This window comes from Anolis carolinensis, chromosome 3 (genome assembly GCF_035594765.1).
Source record: "Anolis carolinensis isolate JA03-04 chromosome 3, rAnoCar3.1.pri, whole genome shotgun sequence".
Lineage (NCBI taxonomy): Eukaryota > Metazoa > Chordata > Lepidosauria > Squamata > Dactyloidae > Anolis > Anolis carolinensis.
In genome coordinates, this window is record NC_085843.1 from 239,669,988 (window position 1) to 239,686,239 (window position 16,252).

A 16,252-nucleotide genomic window follows, 5' to 3' on the forward strand; every position below is an offset into this window, starting at 1 on the left:
TCTTGATGTTCACATACCTCAGTGCCCTGATTCAGCAATTTCTGAAATTGTGGCCAGAATTCACGTCTTAGGACCCGCTTCAACTTCTGTGGGAGTGCTTCACCTGGCACCAGAGATCCCTAGAATTATTCAAAACAGTACTATGTAGTAAGAAGCAGGTAAGCCTTGACATGGATTCTAAGAAAGCAAGGATCTCCATTGGGAAACATTTCTCTGATGTAAAAGGGGAGATAACACAGGCATTTCTTAGTCATGGAATATTAGAGATGGCAACAAGGTTGGGTGGGATCCAGATTATTTTCAACCTGTTAAGCTTGCTTCTTTCTTTAACAAAATAAAAAATTAAATTTAAACTGATAATATGGAAAAGATGGAACAGCTGCAAGGGGTTACCTTTTGACTGTAAGTCCTAGGAGCCCTCTGACTGAAAGTACCATTGGTATCATGCTAAAGTATCTTGCTAAATTGCTGTTTTGTGACCAAGTTATTGGGATTTTTTGGGGGGGTGGGGGCAGATTTGTTCAGAAAAGTTTGCTGTTGCCTTCCCTCAGAAGTTGAGAGAGTGCAACTTGCCCAACTTCACCCAGTGGGTTTCCATAGCTAAGTGGGGACTTAAACCTTGAGTCACAGCCTAACACTCAAAACACTACAGATTCTTATCTTGGTAAGTGCAATTTTGGACCTCAAACAAAACATCTAGCCTGACTATAACAAACCAGTAAGACTTTTGTGGCCTATAGGACACCATTGGAACTAAACACAACCTAGGGCAGAGAACAAATAACACAGATTCAGTGAGTAAAAACAATACACCTAACACAATGAATGGCTTTTGTGGGCAGCAAAATCCCACAGAACACAATCCTGTTTTTTTTAAGTAATACAAAGTACTGATCATGGCAATTTTATTAAATTGTCAGACCATGCCTTCTTCAAACAGATGTTCAATAAATTGCTTCATACTGTAATTACTTACTCCTGGCAAAGCCCAGTGCTCTGAAAAGGGGAATTTCACTACCAAGACTTCCAACATTTTCTTTAAGTTTTTTCTGTAAATTGATCCATCCACATTCCTCCTCCAGCTACAAACAATAAAAGAGAGAGCAATTAAGGTGTTGATCTAAGGATGTAAAAACTATGCTTGATCACATCAAAGTACTTTTAGTCCTGCATTCTGCTTGCATAGTGGTTAAACAAAAAATACTTATGAAAACCATGCTAGAGTCAATTGTACTTTTTTGGGAGGGACTATGAGTTTCAGAATCCCTTTGCTGGCATGTCCAGTTGGTGTGAATACTGGGGAGCATAGGGGCATTGTTCCCCAAATAAAAGTTAATTTAGAGTCTTCAGTCTCTAAATTGCTCATGTTGCAGTAACTTAACACTTCAGTTGAGTCTTTGCTCGGAGCTCCCGGTGGCACAGTGGGTTAAACCTTTACGCCGGTAGGACCAATGACTTGAAGGTTGGATTGCTGATCTGAAGGTCGCCAGTTTGAATCCAACCTGGGGAGAGCGCAGATGTGCTCCGTCGGTCACCTCCAGCTCCATGCGGGGGGACATGAGAGAAGCCACCCACAAGGATGGTAAAAACATCAAAACATCTGGGCGTCCCCTGGGCAATGTCCTTGAAGACGGCTAATTCTCTCACAACAGAAGGAACTTGCAGTTTCGCAAGTAGCTCCTGATATGAAAAAAGTTGAGTCTTTTAAACCTTGTTTAAGTATTTTTAAAAAACCAGATAGGAAAAGGTGGCAAGGGAATGCAAACTCGGCAAATATAAGAGTTCTAGATGATTATCAATTTGGAAACTGAAGGGAAATTTCACTAGAAGATAGTAGAATTCCTGTTGGATGAATCAAAACTTCATCTCCCCCATATCTCTTGGCCATATCATCTCAAAAATTCTGAGAGTTAATTCAGACAAAGTAACTTTTCCAAGATCTAATCAATATCCTCTCGCTTAAATGGCATTCAAAAATATTCTGCACCCAATAATGGAGCTGGTATGTCCCCATTATGGCTAATAGCAAATAATAGCCTTATTTTTCATGAAGAGCAACAACCTTGAGAAAACTAAGGAACCCTGCAATTACTTCCTTGATTTCCATGATGGGATTAAAACATCATAACAACTTCAGTAACAAAATAAATGAGAAAGCGAGGCCCCTGAAGAGCAGGCACTGAGCCACTGTGGTGAGCTTCCCTGGTTATTAGTTATTAGGTTCTGGAGATAATAACAAAAGCTCTTCTTCTGGCAGTTCTTGAAGCAAGAAAGCTACGTGCGGCCCCACCTGACCTGTACAAGTCCATCTTGGGGCCAGGAACATCCATGTTCTTTTTTTTCTATTCTGGAGTTGTCATGGATACAGCACTACAGCTATAGCCAACCACTGAATCCTTAAAAAGTGCAGTGATAACAAGCAGGGCATCTTACAATATATGAAAAACAAGATGCTTCCTAACATCCAATTAGTATAAACCTGACATGAGGGGAAAATGCAGGCAGCTTCTCAAAGAAAGGGAGCAAATAAATTGCTCTGTAGCAGCAAAATATGTACCAAGAACAGATATCTGCCTCTTCCTGGTTTCAAGCAAGTTTCTTAGCACAGAACTACATGAAGCTTTTGCAGGTGAGCAATAATGCCCGGTGGCTGTACTCACCGCGTCACAACAGGATGAAGTGCATGATTTGGCCCAAAGAACCGAAGAATCCCTTGGCCCCTCATTCCTGTCCTTCCCATGGGATTCCTGTCAAGAAAAATAAAGCAAAAAGACTCAAATTGGTGATGCCATGGACTACAACCATGCCAATAGTTTCATGACTGGTGTGTCTCTCTCTTTTTTAAAGACATTACCAGATGCAGGGGAGAAAAATGAAAGGTTGTTAAGCACAAGCCATTGTCATTAACAGGGCTTAATCTGAACCCAAATTCATCCTGGAGAAAATTCCTGTTGCTATGGGAGAGACAAGACTGATACTGAATAAACTCTTCTCCAACAGAAGCTAAGAAATATACTTTGACTGACACAGCCCTGAATATGGAATGAATAGGAAATGTAACCTGTCTCAGAATAACCCTTTACCCTGAGGGAGAAGGAACACTTTTTTAATACTAGTTCAGCCCTGTAAATAGGAGCAGATTTCTGTAGTTTCAGGCATAGATCTTTTGCCAGCCTAAGGGTTTGTCTACGTGAAAGAAAAAGCCCCAAACTCACATCCAGTGCTGGTTGTCTTCATGATGCACAGCAGTTTCCAGAGAGTATCTTGCGTTGTCTGCCCTTAGCCTGACTTTGATCCACTTCAGGCAAAGTTGGGGATCATCCAACTATGTTTTATTTTAATTATGTTTTTGTGTTGATGGATTGTTTTGTATTTGTGTCTACGGACATTTTGTCCCATATGTAAGCCACCCCGAATCCCATTTGGGAAATGGTGGCAGGGTATAAGAATAAAGTTATTATTATATTTAGAGTCTCTTGCAAATTCCAGAGTATTTTGGGGCTTGGTGACCATCTGGACACTTGGACTGGATCTGTATTGGTTGATCACATGGGCATCCCATTCTGATATCAGCAGATATGAAAGGTTAAGGCTAGGTGCTTGCAGGGAGCTCTGTGGTTGGCAAGGAGTAGTGGTGGGGACACGAGGGAAAAGCTGGACTGTTTGGACACTGAACCCAAATTCAGCAGGTATGTGCTGGATCAAGGATGCTCCTGGGCAGAAATCACCCAGAGTAACCTGCTCTTGTGTAGATGTAGCCTAGGTGAACCTCTACCAGGCAAATGTGTACCCCACAGTCTGGATCACTGGGTTCTTCTCAGGCTATACTCCTATCCACAGGCTACCTACTTTGGGTTACGGATATTATTCACCCACTCCAGCTTTGTCCTCTAATAGGCAACCTTGATGATGAAAGAGAATCTGCAAGGCAAGAAAGGCAAATGCCCTGGTGAAGATGTCTCCCTTCTTTCCTTGTGCACTGCAGAAATATAAAAATCATGCACCTAATTCTGTTTAGTTTAAGCAGTCATCACACATGCTGCTAGAATGTGGCCACTGCTGTATTTTGTCCAAAATTATGCAGGCCTCAACAAATCTTTTCAACCCTGCATTGAAAAGATGGAACTTGGTGCATGATAAGCATGGATTATTTCAATGAGCTTTGGCCAGTGAAGTAAACTGCTCAAGTGCTATGCAAGTCTTCCTTGTTACACCAGGTCACAGTAATGATGAATATTAAAATTCGCAGTAGATGCTGCCTTATGCTCCTTGAATAAAGAGCAGGATATACATTCAGAATTTGGAAAAATTAGACCATATTATTTAATTATGATTTCATTTTTCTAATCATTCTTTCTGATACTGTTAGCTAGGGATTCTGGGAGCTGTCTTACAAAGAAGTTATTTTCCCAATTTGATGAAATGTAATATACAATCAGCCCTGCTTATTCTTGAATTCTGCATCCACAAATGTTCATCCAACCATGGCTCAAAAATATTCGAAAAAAATATATCCATAAACCAGAAGCAACTTGCAGTTTCTCCTGACACGAAAAAAACAAACAAACAAACAAACAAACCTTGATTATGTCATTTTATATAACTAACTCCACTATTGGATACTTGAACATCTACAGAATTTGGTATCCAAATTCGAACCAACCCCTAGTGGATATAGACTGTAAAATTTATAAGATTGATAAACAAAGATATTCAACTGGGGAGGCTGGATGGGGAATTATGGGAGCTGTCATATGAAAAAGTAACAGTTCATAGTTTGAAGGAATGTGAAATATAACAAACTAGCTTTGCCCGGCCACGTGTTGCTGTGGCTTATGGGAATCCTTTGTTGGCCAGGTAGAATAGCAGTGAATAGCCTTGCAGTCTCAAAGCCTGGCCATTTTCTGGAGTAGCTGGAGCTTTTTGTTGTATGAACGTAGAGGCATGGATGAGGGGTTGTGCTGCCAAGTTTAGTGTTTCTGGGATGTGTAGTTTTGTTGTTTTGTCCTAGGCCGAAATTTCATTACCCTTTTATATATATAGATAACATCTGTAAACAAGCATATTCAACAGAATCAGCATAGGGAAACTAATGAAGTATAGTAAAAATAGACCCCAGTCTGAACAACCCTCCTTCACATATTACACAGATATGCTTTGAACTGGGTTATCTGAATCCACAATGCCATATATTCCAGTTCAAAGCAGAAAATCTGGGATTTTATTCAGCTGTGTGGAAGGGGCCATAGAGACTCCCATTCAAGGTTACTATATTTACTCACAATGGCAGGCCATCTTCGACCAGATAGGTACCATGAAAACTCTGTCTGTTGATGTCTCCATCCATAGTGTTGAAGTTTATTTTTGAAAGGTTATCCAGTGAGCTGAAAAAGACAGGAGGAAAGCCTTTAGTTCCTCAACATCTGAAGTAACTGATATGTTACAAGCCAGCACAATGGAAGAAAGGGAATTGTGCAAGAATGAGTGGCAGAAACAGAAAAGAGGTATGTAAAGAGCAAAGGCAATGCCAAGGATGGAGAGCTCTTTGATGGCATACTTACTCTCTCAGAAATTCAGGTACAGCATTCTCTTGACTTTCTGGACTGTAGAAGAGTGGATTGTAGATCTCAAACTCTATCTGTCAGTGAAAAAGGCTGTTTCAGATATACCCCAGTATCTTCTATAGTGATATTCAATCATATTTCAAGTACATGATGGGAACTCAAACTCATGAGTAACTTTTCTTGCATTCAACTTTCAGAGAGCTCTTCTCATTGGCAGCACATTGGTGCTTTCCCTTTAATACTGTATGATCCTGCTTGTGAGCCCTCTGAGAACTAATTACTGAGGAGCAGTGCATAAAATGCACAAACATGATTGCATATACGTGATGAGCTACAGCTCCCTTCTAAAGTCATTGGGTCAAAGATCCTGAATGGGGAATTTATCAAACGTTTTTTGTGATGCCAGTGGAAGCTGAGAAGACTGTTGTCTTAGGGTGCATCCATACTATAGGATTAATACAGTTTGACATCACTTTACCTGCCTTGGTTCAATGTTGTGGAATCACAGGATTCGTAGTGTTACAAGGTCTTTACCCTTTTCTGTCAAAAAGTGCTGGTGCCTCATCAAACTACAAATCACAGGATTACATACATGGCAGTTATAAGGTGCTGTCAAACTGCATTACTTTTACACTGTAGATGCACCCATAGCCTTCCAGTGTGGTTGCGCCTGGACATAAGAGCATATCTGTATCAAAAGATGCACACCCACCCTACCTGTCTGTCTGCCCATATATACACACACATAAACATATACATTTTAAAATGGTGCCTGATTGTATTTGATTGTTGCAATGTGAAATAAGAATGCATTTTATTTATTTATTTGATTTATATCCCACTTTTCTCCAAAAACTGGGACTCAAGGTGTAGCATTGAACCAATGTAATTAAAGTAGTGTAAAACTGCATCAAGGTGAACAACTTGAAGGCACACACAATCAACCCATAGTCTCCCTGAATCAGTCTCAAAACTAAAACTACTTAATCATATTGACTCTCTACCTCCATCTTGCTGAACTATTATTCTGAGCATTCTCTGGAGACAGGGAATTGATATGAAGTATAACTAGGTCCTAAGACGTGCGTAATAATAGGCACAGACTCCTGTTCTTGGCACTGCTCTTTCCTTTCTGGTGGAACTAGAGCATGTTCCTGAAGAATGCAAGACTCCTACCTCCCATGGCACTTTCTCATCTGGCACAGGAAAGCGGATAGCATTGGAGGTTGGATACAAGAGGTGCCGTGCACTCACATGGTACAGGGCATGGAAAGATTCTGGGACTTCATCTTCAGGAGATTCCTTCATCTCAGGGGCTTTACTGGGGACTAAATGAAAACAAAAAGGCCTTTTCATACAACTCATAATCAGTCTGTGGATTTCACAGTGCCATGTGTCTGTTTGTCTGACTGGTTTGGACATGACAATTAAAGATACTGTCAAACTGTATTAATTCTACACTGCAGATGTACCCAGAGTAATTGTGTACACTGTGACATAACAATGTCAAAGAGCAGGCACACAATATCTGCATGTAGTGAAGAGGGTGACTGGGTAAAAGATTTGAGAATCACTGCCTTATACTGTTTCTCAACTTAGATCCACACATCTCCCAGAAACTGAGTTGAATAAGCAGTTTGTTGCAGGGCATCTCAAGCACATTTTCTGTTATATTTTCTTTATTCAGGCTTCAGTGATGGAAACACTTCACTTATGCAGGAAGGGTATGTGAAATACAGCTCTATACAGGAAGGGTATGTGAAATACATCATACACTGCAGAAGGAGGAGTGTGTCATTTGTGAATATTTCCGGAAAAGTTGATATGACATGGGTATATGTATTTTGTGATTAAGTATCATAACCAAAGTATAAAATATTCTGTAAGAAATCTTCAGATTCACTTATTTGCAGTCAGACATACCTATGACAGGAGTATCTTCCTCTGATCCAAATCCACTGCTGGACAGTGATTGAACAACCCACCGAAGTGCCTTTGCAAACTGGAAGGACTAGAGAGAAGCAAACTTGTTATTGACTGCAGTAACCAACTAGCAATTCTGCTCTGAAAATGGTTGACAGGAAGGAAGGTGATAAGACTATTGTGTTGAGTCCCAAAAGAAAATGTTAGTTTTCTTACTGCTGACTTATGTATAGGTCTAACTTCTTTTCCAGCTAGCGATCTCCATGACCCAACCAAAATTAACCATAATACTCCATAATGACTAGCCCTCAAGCTGTGTCTGCCATACAATGCTAATCTGACTAAGCTAGAATACTGGTGAGAATTTATGGGAAGTGTATCTATCAAAACACATAGTTTTAGGCACCTTGTGCCATATGTAAGCTGCCCCGAGTCCCTTCGGGGACATGGAGACGAGGTACAAGTTATTATTATAAGTTATTACCACCTATGTTCTGACACTACTTCCACAAATTTGACAAACTTACCTGCTCTTCCAGATATGTCAACTTCTGCTCCACCAGCCCTGTCCTTTTCACCTGATCACAATCCAGCATTTCTGTCAGTTTATCCATTCTGGAAAAAAAGAAAACTACTCACTGGAGGTCAAGACAGAAGAGAAGACCATTCTGAATTCATTACTTTGGTGGTATAACCTACAGAACTATCTCTTCCACCTCCTCTAATATTCAAAATACAATAAAACACAGATAAAATAATGAATAATTTACAGGCTAATGAACTAAAAAAAGATGCTGGATTGCTTTGTTCTGAAAGACGTCCACCATTCAAAATAGAAACAAGACTGGAAAGACTGTCCTCCAATCAGCAGCTCCAAATGAACAAATGCATTAATTTTAGACAGAAAGAGGTCAGCAAAACAAGACAAGCCACTAAGGCATACAGAACGGGAACTGAGAAAATAGTAAATTTGCAGAGAAGATGGCAGGGAAATTAAATAGAAACCCCAGATGCACAAATAATCAGAAAGTTTATGGTAAAATCCCAGGTGCAGAGATAGAGTTGAAAAGAAGAGGAGGGGAAGAGGTAAAAATACAAATGATCTTTAGCCTTCTCTATCAAAGAAAGCTGGTGCCTCACCAAACTGCAGCTCCCAGGATTCCATAGCATTGCGCCGTTGGAATTAAAGTAGTGTAAAAATGCATTAATTATACAGTGTAGATCAAGCATGGGCCAAATTGGGCCCTCCAGGTGTTTTGGACTTCAACTCCCACCATTCCTAACAACCTCAGGCCCCTTCTTGGGCCCAAGGCTGTTAGGAATGGTGGGAGTTGAAGTCCAAAACACCCGGAGGGCCCAAGTTTGCTCAAGCCTGGTGTAGATACATCTTCTGTCTTTCTTAAGAGACTTGGAGTTAGTAATTCCCATGATGAGTTTGTGTTCCAACAATTCCCAGAAGCAGGACACCCATGATTTAGCAAAGCAAGGGCTTCACCTTTCTGCAATATCCTGGATCTTCTGCTCATTGTTTTGCTTCCGTAGACACTGTTGAATTTGCAAATAGTTTTCCTTCATGTACATTTCCCAGGACAAAAGAGCGGCTTCTTCATTCTTCTCAAGCTTCTCTTCTGCAGGTCAAATTACACAGACGAGAAAATTATATCCCTGCCATTTGGAATTCAATTTACCAGCCACAGGTTGGGATCTAGTGTACTAAAAGATTTTAAGACCATCTATCCTGTACATTCAGAAGATTTTATTGCCTTCCCTATACATGAATAGAAAGCAACTTTAAGAAAATTTATTTTTGAAAATATGGTTAGCTTATATTAGTTTAAACTCTGTATTCTAACCCATCTCCATATCCTAAATTCTCATCCTTTTTGCTTTTTCTTCTTTCTCTCTTTATCTGTGCTCTGAAAACTATTTTTACAAAAACTGTTACACACACAGGCGTCATTTCACCATGGGCTACGTTAAGAAATTTATCTAAGAATAAAAAGAGCAGTGGGTTAAACCCTTATGCCAGCAGGACTGATGACTTAAAGGTTAGGTTGCTGACCTGAAGGTTGCCGGTTTGAATCCAACCCAGGGAGAGCGTGGATGAGCTCCCTCTGTCAGCTCCGGCTCCATGCGGGTACATGAGAGAAGCCTCCCACAAGGATAATAAAACATCAAAAAATATCTGGGCGTCCCCTGGGCAATGTCCTTTCAGACTGACAGTTCTCTCACATAAGAAGCAACTTGCAGTTTCTCAAGTCGCTCCTGACATGAAAAAAATGATTTAACTATTTGAACCATATGTGGAAATAACATCCCACAAATTACCTAAATCGAGCCTTTTCTGGTGTCTCAGGCCCCTTCTACACTGCCATAAAATTATCTGCTTTGATCATCTGGATTATATGGCAGTGTAGAAGGGGCCCCAGTGGTAGAATTAACAAATCAGTAAGGGATTACTCTGGATGAATAAAGGCTTCTAACACAATATCCCTACAAACTCTGGATGTTGTGCCCTTCTCCCCCAGGGGACTCAGAGTGGATTACAGAATTTACAGTAGACATAGGCAAACATTCAGTGCCATTACAGTCATATACAATGAGACACACAAACACAAAGGCAAAGGCTTCTCCTTTCATTTCCGGCTTTTGGAGGGGATGCCCATCTCTGGCTCTGGGAAAGTGCTTTCTCCATTTTCCAGCCAAGGAGCCTGCAGTGTCACCTCCTGGTTGTGTGGCCGGCAAGATTGCTTAGAGCGTCTCTTTGCTTTTCCCGCTGAAATGGTATATCTTTATCTACTCACATTGAAATGTTTCCAAACTGCTAGGTTGGCAGGTGCTAGGGCTAACAGATGAGAGCTCACCCCGACTCACGGATTCGAACTGTCAATCTTCAGGTCAGCAGTTTAGCAGAACAAAGGTTTAACCCATTACACCACTGTGGCTCCCACAATGGAGGAACACACTTTTGACGTTTTAAATTATGATTTGTGTCTCTTACTGATATTGGAAATAAAGAAAGAAAACGGTAATTTCAAAACAAGTGTCATAATGTGAAAGGTAATACTCAGAGCAATCCACAGTGCCATGGAAAGGATCAGCTCACATTTTCTGCTGGCTAATGTTCTGTGTTCCTTTTTTGCCTTCATACTATAATGTCCTTTCTTATTATTGGGTTGAGGAAAGCATGAACTACATATGTGGGTCCCTCACAAAACTGTTTCTGATGGTTTTTCAGAAACTTCCAATTTTGCATTCTGCATAGAAAAGGCCCTCCCCTAAACACCCCCGAGGAACCAAAAAGTGTGATATAGCTTCTTACTAAGCTGCTTGTGCCGGGTGGCTGGCTTCCGGAGAATGACCCATTTGACAAAGAGCTGCAGGTGATTCAGGAGGATGAAGGGTGGTGGAGCTGGGGGTCTCCCATGGTATTCCTCAATCAAATCATGGCGCTGAAACTTCCAGATCTGATCAGTGTGTGCCTGCACCTGCTGGAATGTATAACTGGGAAAGAGGCAGAGCGGAAGAGTTACATCTGTCTTGCAGTGGTCACAGTTACTTCTGTCTTGTAGTGGTCACAACCGCCTATATATCTATGATATAGGAAAAGAATTTCTCTCTTTGCATTCCTTGTGGTCTGATGCATCTCACTGAAATTATTACTACTAGTTTAGCACATTCAAGGCGCCCCAGTGGCACAATGGGTTAAACCCTTGTTCCAGCAGGACTGCTGACTTGAAGTTGGATTGCTGACCTGAAGGTTGCCAGTTCAAATCCAATCTGGGGAGAGCACAGATGAGCTCCCTCTTTCACCTCCAGCTCCCCATGTGGGGACATGAGAGAATCCTCCCACAAGGATGGTAAAACATCAAACATCTGGGCATCCCCTGGGCAACGTCATTGCAGACGGCCAATTCTCTCACACCAGAAGTGACTTGGAGTTTCTCAAGTTGCTCCTGACACGGGGAAAAAAAGCATATTCAAGGAAAATGTGCCAGCACTCATCAGAGAAACAGGAAGGAGCAGGAATGTAAAGAATGCTTGTAAATGTTCTCATCTTTGGTAAGAAAGACACAATATCAAGATCATGCTTACATGATGCAAGATTTTTTGTCATTTGGGAACATTTGAATTCCATTTTGACAGAAAGGTGGAATATCAAATAGACAAACAAACAAACAAATGTTTTTGCCAAATTATTATTGATATGTTCCCGCAAAAACAAATGCATATTAGTCAAAATTTGCCAAACATTTGTTTCAGTTGAGAAAAAGTTTTAGGGAAACTAGAAAAATTATTGAAAAATGCATTAAAGCTCACACACTTACTCTGGGGAAGAGGGGAAATGAAAATTATTTGTTCTGACATGATAATGAAATAACTGAAGATTTATGTTCCTAATAAATAATTGCCCTCCAGCTGTTTTGGGCTTCAACTCCCAGACAGCTTACCAACTGTTAGGAATTGTAGGAGCTGAAATCCAAAACACCTGGAGGATCAAAGGTTGGAAACTACTGTTAAACAGAGGATTATTGTAGAAGCTGGCTTAAAGCACAAAACTCACTTGAACATGGCGATGAGGAGATTGAGGAGGAGAATGTTGGTGAAGAGCAAGTAGAGGCACAGCAAAATGATTGTCAGCCACTCGGGAAAGAGGGGCTGCCCATTGTATTCAGGGCACTTTGGCTTGTAGGGATCTGTTCCGTTTGGGCTGCATTGATCAGGGTTGAAGTTAACGCCTGCCAGAAAACACAATGAAGCCAACAAATACCAAGTTGACCAAGCAGTAGGTGGAATCCCTTCCTGCTTCTTTGCTTATTGAGAGGAATCTGAATTATCGTATCTATATCAGATAATAAGATACTTTCCAACTCTGTTGAGAACTGGGGGGAAAATGAACACCTTTGAAAGGGTAGAATGAATGACTCAACTACATATTAAGTGTTTTTTTTAAACTGGCAATAAAACAAGCATCTGAGTCACATCACCATACCTGTCTTCTACTAAGAAACAGAATTAAGATATGCTGCTGCTGAACTGAGCTGCCGGTGAGAGAGATAAGAGCTTGTCTCCTGCGATTGCTTGTTTGGAATGCTATTTATAGCAGCAAATGAAGCCGAAGGAGGAGTGAGGAGCACAGCAATGCAGTTGCCTTGGGACTGAGAGGCAAATGTTGGTGTATAAAACTTTGCATGTCATCCCATCATACTGTAGGGCCTCTGGCTCTTACAATACCAGAATTGGTTAAACACCAAGCCAATTTTCCCATCATGTAAAGACAAGCAACATGGAGCAACAACACAATCACTGTGTTGTAGAGGGCTTTCATGGCTGGAATCACTGGGTTGCTATGAGTTTTCCGGGCTGTATGGCCATATTCCAAAAGCATTTTCTCCTGACGTTTTGCCCACATCTATGGCAGGCATCCTCAGAGGTTGTGAGTGTGTTGGAAACTAGACAAGTGGGGTTTATATTTCTGTGGAATGTCCAGGGACCCCACTTGAATGGAAAACTCACAGCAACCCAACACTGTTTAGACAGGACACTTCATACCCTCAAAGACAACTATGATTAATATTGGAATGTGTGTGGAGGGAAAACTGTGGCCATATGTATCCTGCTAACCACTCATTTACAGTATTACTTCCTTGGTACTTCTTTTAGACATTATGGAATTGGTACCCATCTTGTCATGTAAAACCATTCTTCTGAGACTATTTAGAGCTGTTTGAATATAACTTCAACAGTAGAGATGCCCCCCCCCTTAAAAAAACCCTCACTCTTTGGGCAAAAAAAGGTGATTGTGTCAATCATTCAAATAGAACTGTGTGTACACCTTCAAATCTCAGGTAAACATATAGCAATTCCGTGCATTTCAAAATGTTTCTTTAGACAAGAAAGACTCAGCAATGGCTTTGCCAGTATTCGTAAGTGGTCTCCCATCCAAGTACTAACCAGACTTGAGTGTTTAGGGTATTCAAGTACTTTATGAAATGTAACTGTCTCTTTAATAGAAGAGAAGTGTTTTTTCATGCTCTGAAATCTCCCTGTTTTAACTGTTCCTTTAGATTCAAAGCCTCCAGCTCTAATATACAGTATCTGATGAAGAGGACTGTTTCTACAAAAGTTTAAACAAATTTTAGTTTCAAAAAGACATAAAGAAATATAGGGACATTAAGACTTTATGGTTTATTGCAGTATAAGTTTTCACAGGCTTCATCAAATGCATGTGATGTGGACTGCTAGAATCAACCAGTTAGTCACTGCCCCCTTCCACACAGCTGAAGAAAAACCCACATTTTCTGCTTTGAATATATGACAGTGAGGGCTCAGATAACCCAGTTCAAAGCAGAAATTGTGGGATTTTCTGCCTTGATATACTGGGTTTTATGGCTGTGTGGAAGGGCCCTCCAAGGGACTACGGGATTCCTTATGTCTTTTTATGCTGGAGGAGACCAACATGACTATATCTCGGGATATTATTTGCAATCAATATGTTTTAATATGTCTACTACTCTATATTCTTATGTTTAATTTCATCAGTGTGCTACTCTAAATGTGTTTTCACAGCTTTTGCCAGGCCAAAGTACAAGGCAATTCTGTCTTCCATACCGTCAATGTAGGTAGGAATCTGCCCAAAAATTGTCAAGTAAGAATGGTAGACAACACCTCGGAAGATCCAGTCCACCCGATTTTCATTGTGGATCAGGATGGCTTGCTTGGCCACACCAAAGGATACCACCCAAACAGCCAATAGGAAAAGGAAGAAAAAGACATCTTTCATCTGTAAATCCACAAAAACAAAGCAGAAAATGTAGGTATTTATGATGGAAACAGTGATTGTCATCCACCCAAGCATCTCTGGCATCCCCATTAGAAAATATATACCAGGGACTGCGTATAGCCACCAAAGTGCTTCCCAGTGGAAACAACTCACCATCCTTTTCACTATGATGATCTTCGGGCCTAGAGTTTTACTGACTGTGAAAATGTGCATCAAGCGCAAGCAGAAAATAGTAAAAGCCAGAGATAATATGATCCTTCCAGGATACAAAGTGGCAGGTATCCATCTTAGGAAGAGGAAAAGAAACAAAAGTCAAAGTCAGGACCATGTTCACAAAGACAATCTTCCTCAGACACTACCGCTGATTCTCCCAGCTAGAGAAAACCCACTGACTGAATGGGACTTGGCCCCCTTCCACACATTTGAATAAAATCCCACATTATCTGCTTTGAACTGGAATATATGGCAGTGTGGACTCAGATAACCCAGTTCAAAGCAGATATTGTGGGATTTTCTGCCTTGATATTCTGGGTTATATGGCTGTATGGAAGGGCCCTGAGATTGAGTTATATGGCTGTATGGAAGGGCCCTAGGTAAACCAATCAATAATCCATTCTTTCTGTGGGTCTACTCAAGGATTCAGATCAAAGAAGCCTGACTGAATATGTGTCCTTGTAGCAAACAGTAGTTGTTCAAAAAGGGCCAACCCCAGCATTGGAAAGTGTACTGCATATGGCAAAACACCAAGCTGGATTGGTTATTATGCACTTGATTGACATGTGTAGGACGTTTTGATCCTTGGATTGAAGCAACAAAATCGCTTGGCCTGTGTTCAAATGAAGGAAGAAACTTAAGAATAGGTTTCTGGTGTAGCTGTATCCTAAGTATCCCTAGCAAATACACCCCAACTGTCCTTATTTGTCAGTGACAGTCCCAATTAATCCTCTGTTGTCCAGTTTTTAAACTACCGGTATAGTAGAGTCTCACTTATCCAACATAAACGGGCCAGCAGAACATTGGATAAGCAAATATGTTGGATAATAAGGAGAGATTAAGGAAAAGCCTATTAAGCATCAAATTAAATTATGATTTTACAAATTAAGCACCCAAACATCATGTTATACAACAAATTTGACAGAAAAAGTAGTTCAATTCGAAATAATGCTATGTAGTAATTACTGTATTTACGAATTTAGCACCAAAATATCACGATTTATTGAAAACATCGACTACAAAAATGCGTTGGATAATACAGAACGTTGGATAAGCGAGTCTTGGATAAGTGAGATACTGTACTTCTAAAATATCTCTATTTCCCTCTTCTCCTTCTGTTTTCCCCTGAATTCTGTTGCTTCAACCTGAGTTCAAAGTGCAAAAGTAGTTTGCATTTACTTAGCAGGAGGGAGAGGCAAGGAGAAGGGCATGAAATGTTGCTCTTCCCAGGACATCCAGGCAAAAACAAACTGCTACAGCCTCTTCAAGCTTTTTTTTTCTTTGTTAATAACTTTTCCCATCTTGCCACATATCCCAGCTTTTGTCTGTGAAATGTTGGAAGACATGCTAGTACGGCAATGCCTTTCCCCTGTTGGGTGGGAAACTCTGGGAATAGCAGTCCAAAAAAGTTTCCAAGCTCTGCTTTAAAAAAAATAAAATGGGGATGTAAGGGAATAACAAATTATCTCATTCTTGACAAGAAAATATACTATTTATTTATTTATTTACAGCATTTATATTCCGCCCTTCTCATCCCGAAGGGGACTCAGGGCGGATCACATTACACATATAAGCAAACGTTCAATGCCTTTTAGCATAGAACAAAGACAAGACAAACATGGCTCCGAGCGGGCCTCGAACTCATGACCTCCTGGTCAGAGTGATTCATTGCAGTGATTCATTGCAGCTTCTCTCCAGCCTGCGCCACAGCCCGAGCCATACTATACTGTGAATGTCTACTCCACTGAGATTTCCCTCCCAAATAACA

The 16,252-nt window shown here is 40.7% G+C and overlaps 1 protein-coding gene across 8 annotated transcripts in view; it reads right to left on the reverse strand.

Annotated features, from left to right (window-relative positions):
* trpm2 (transient receptor potential cation channel subfamily M member 2) overlaps positions 1-16,252 on the reverse strand; it is a 61,222-nt gene that overhangs the window by 7,650 nt on the left and 37,320 nt on the right. For 5 of the 8 annotated variants that reach the window (XM_062976476.1, XM_062976475.1, XM_016992124.2 and 2 more), the window contains 13 exons: positions 14,425-14,557; positions 14,100-14,271; positions 12,052-12,226; positions 10,810-10,991; positions 8,983-9,115; positions 8,015-8,102; positions 7,488-7,575; positions 6,741-6,892; positions 5,562-5,638; positions 5,283-5,384; positions 2,661-2,747; positions 977-1,082; positions 18-119 (listed from right to left, as the gene is read on the reverse strand). In XM_062976476.1, the coding sequence (XP_062832546.1) occupies positions 18-119; positions 977-1,082; positions 2,661-2,747; positions 5,283-5,384; positions 5,562-5,638; positions 6,741-6,892; positions 7,488-7,575; positions 8,015-8,102; positions 8,983-9,115; positions 10,810-10,991; positions 12,052-12,226; positions 14,100-14,271; positions 14,425-14,557 (1,597 nt within the window). Of the gene's footprint in view, positions 1-17; positions 120-976; positions 1,083-2,660; positions 2,748-5,282; positions 5,385-5,561; positions 5,639-6,740; positions 6,893-7,487; positions 7,576-8,014; positions 8,103-8,982; positions 9,116-10,809; positions 10,992-12,051; positions 12,227-12,480; positions 12,652-14,099; positions 14,272-14,424; positions 14,558-16,252 lie in introns of those variants that run through there. The other 3 variants (XM_016992125.2, XM_062976483.1, XR_010004694.1) reach the window with 3 other exon arrangements.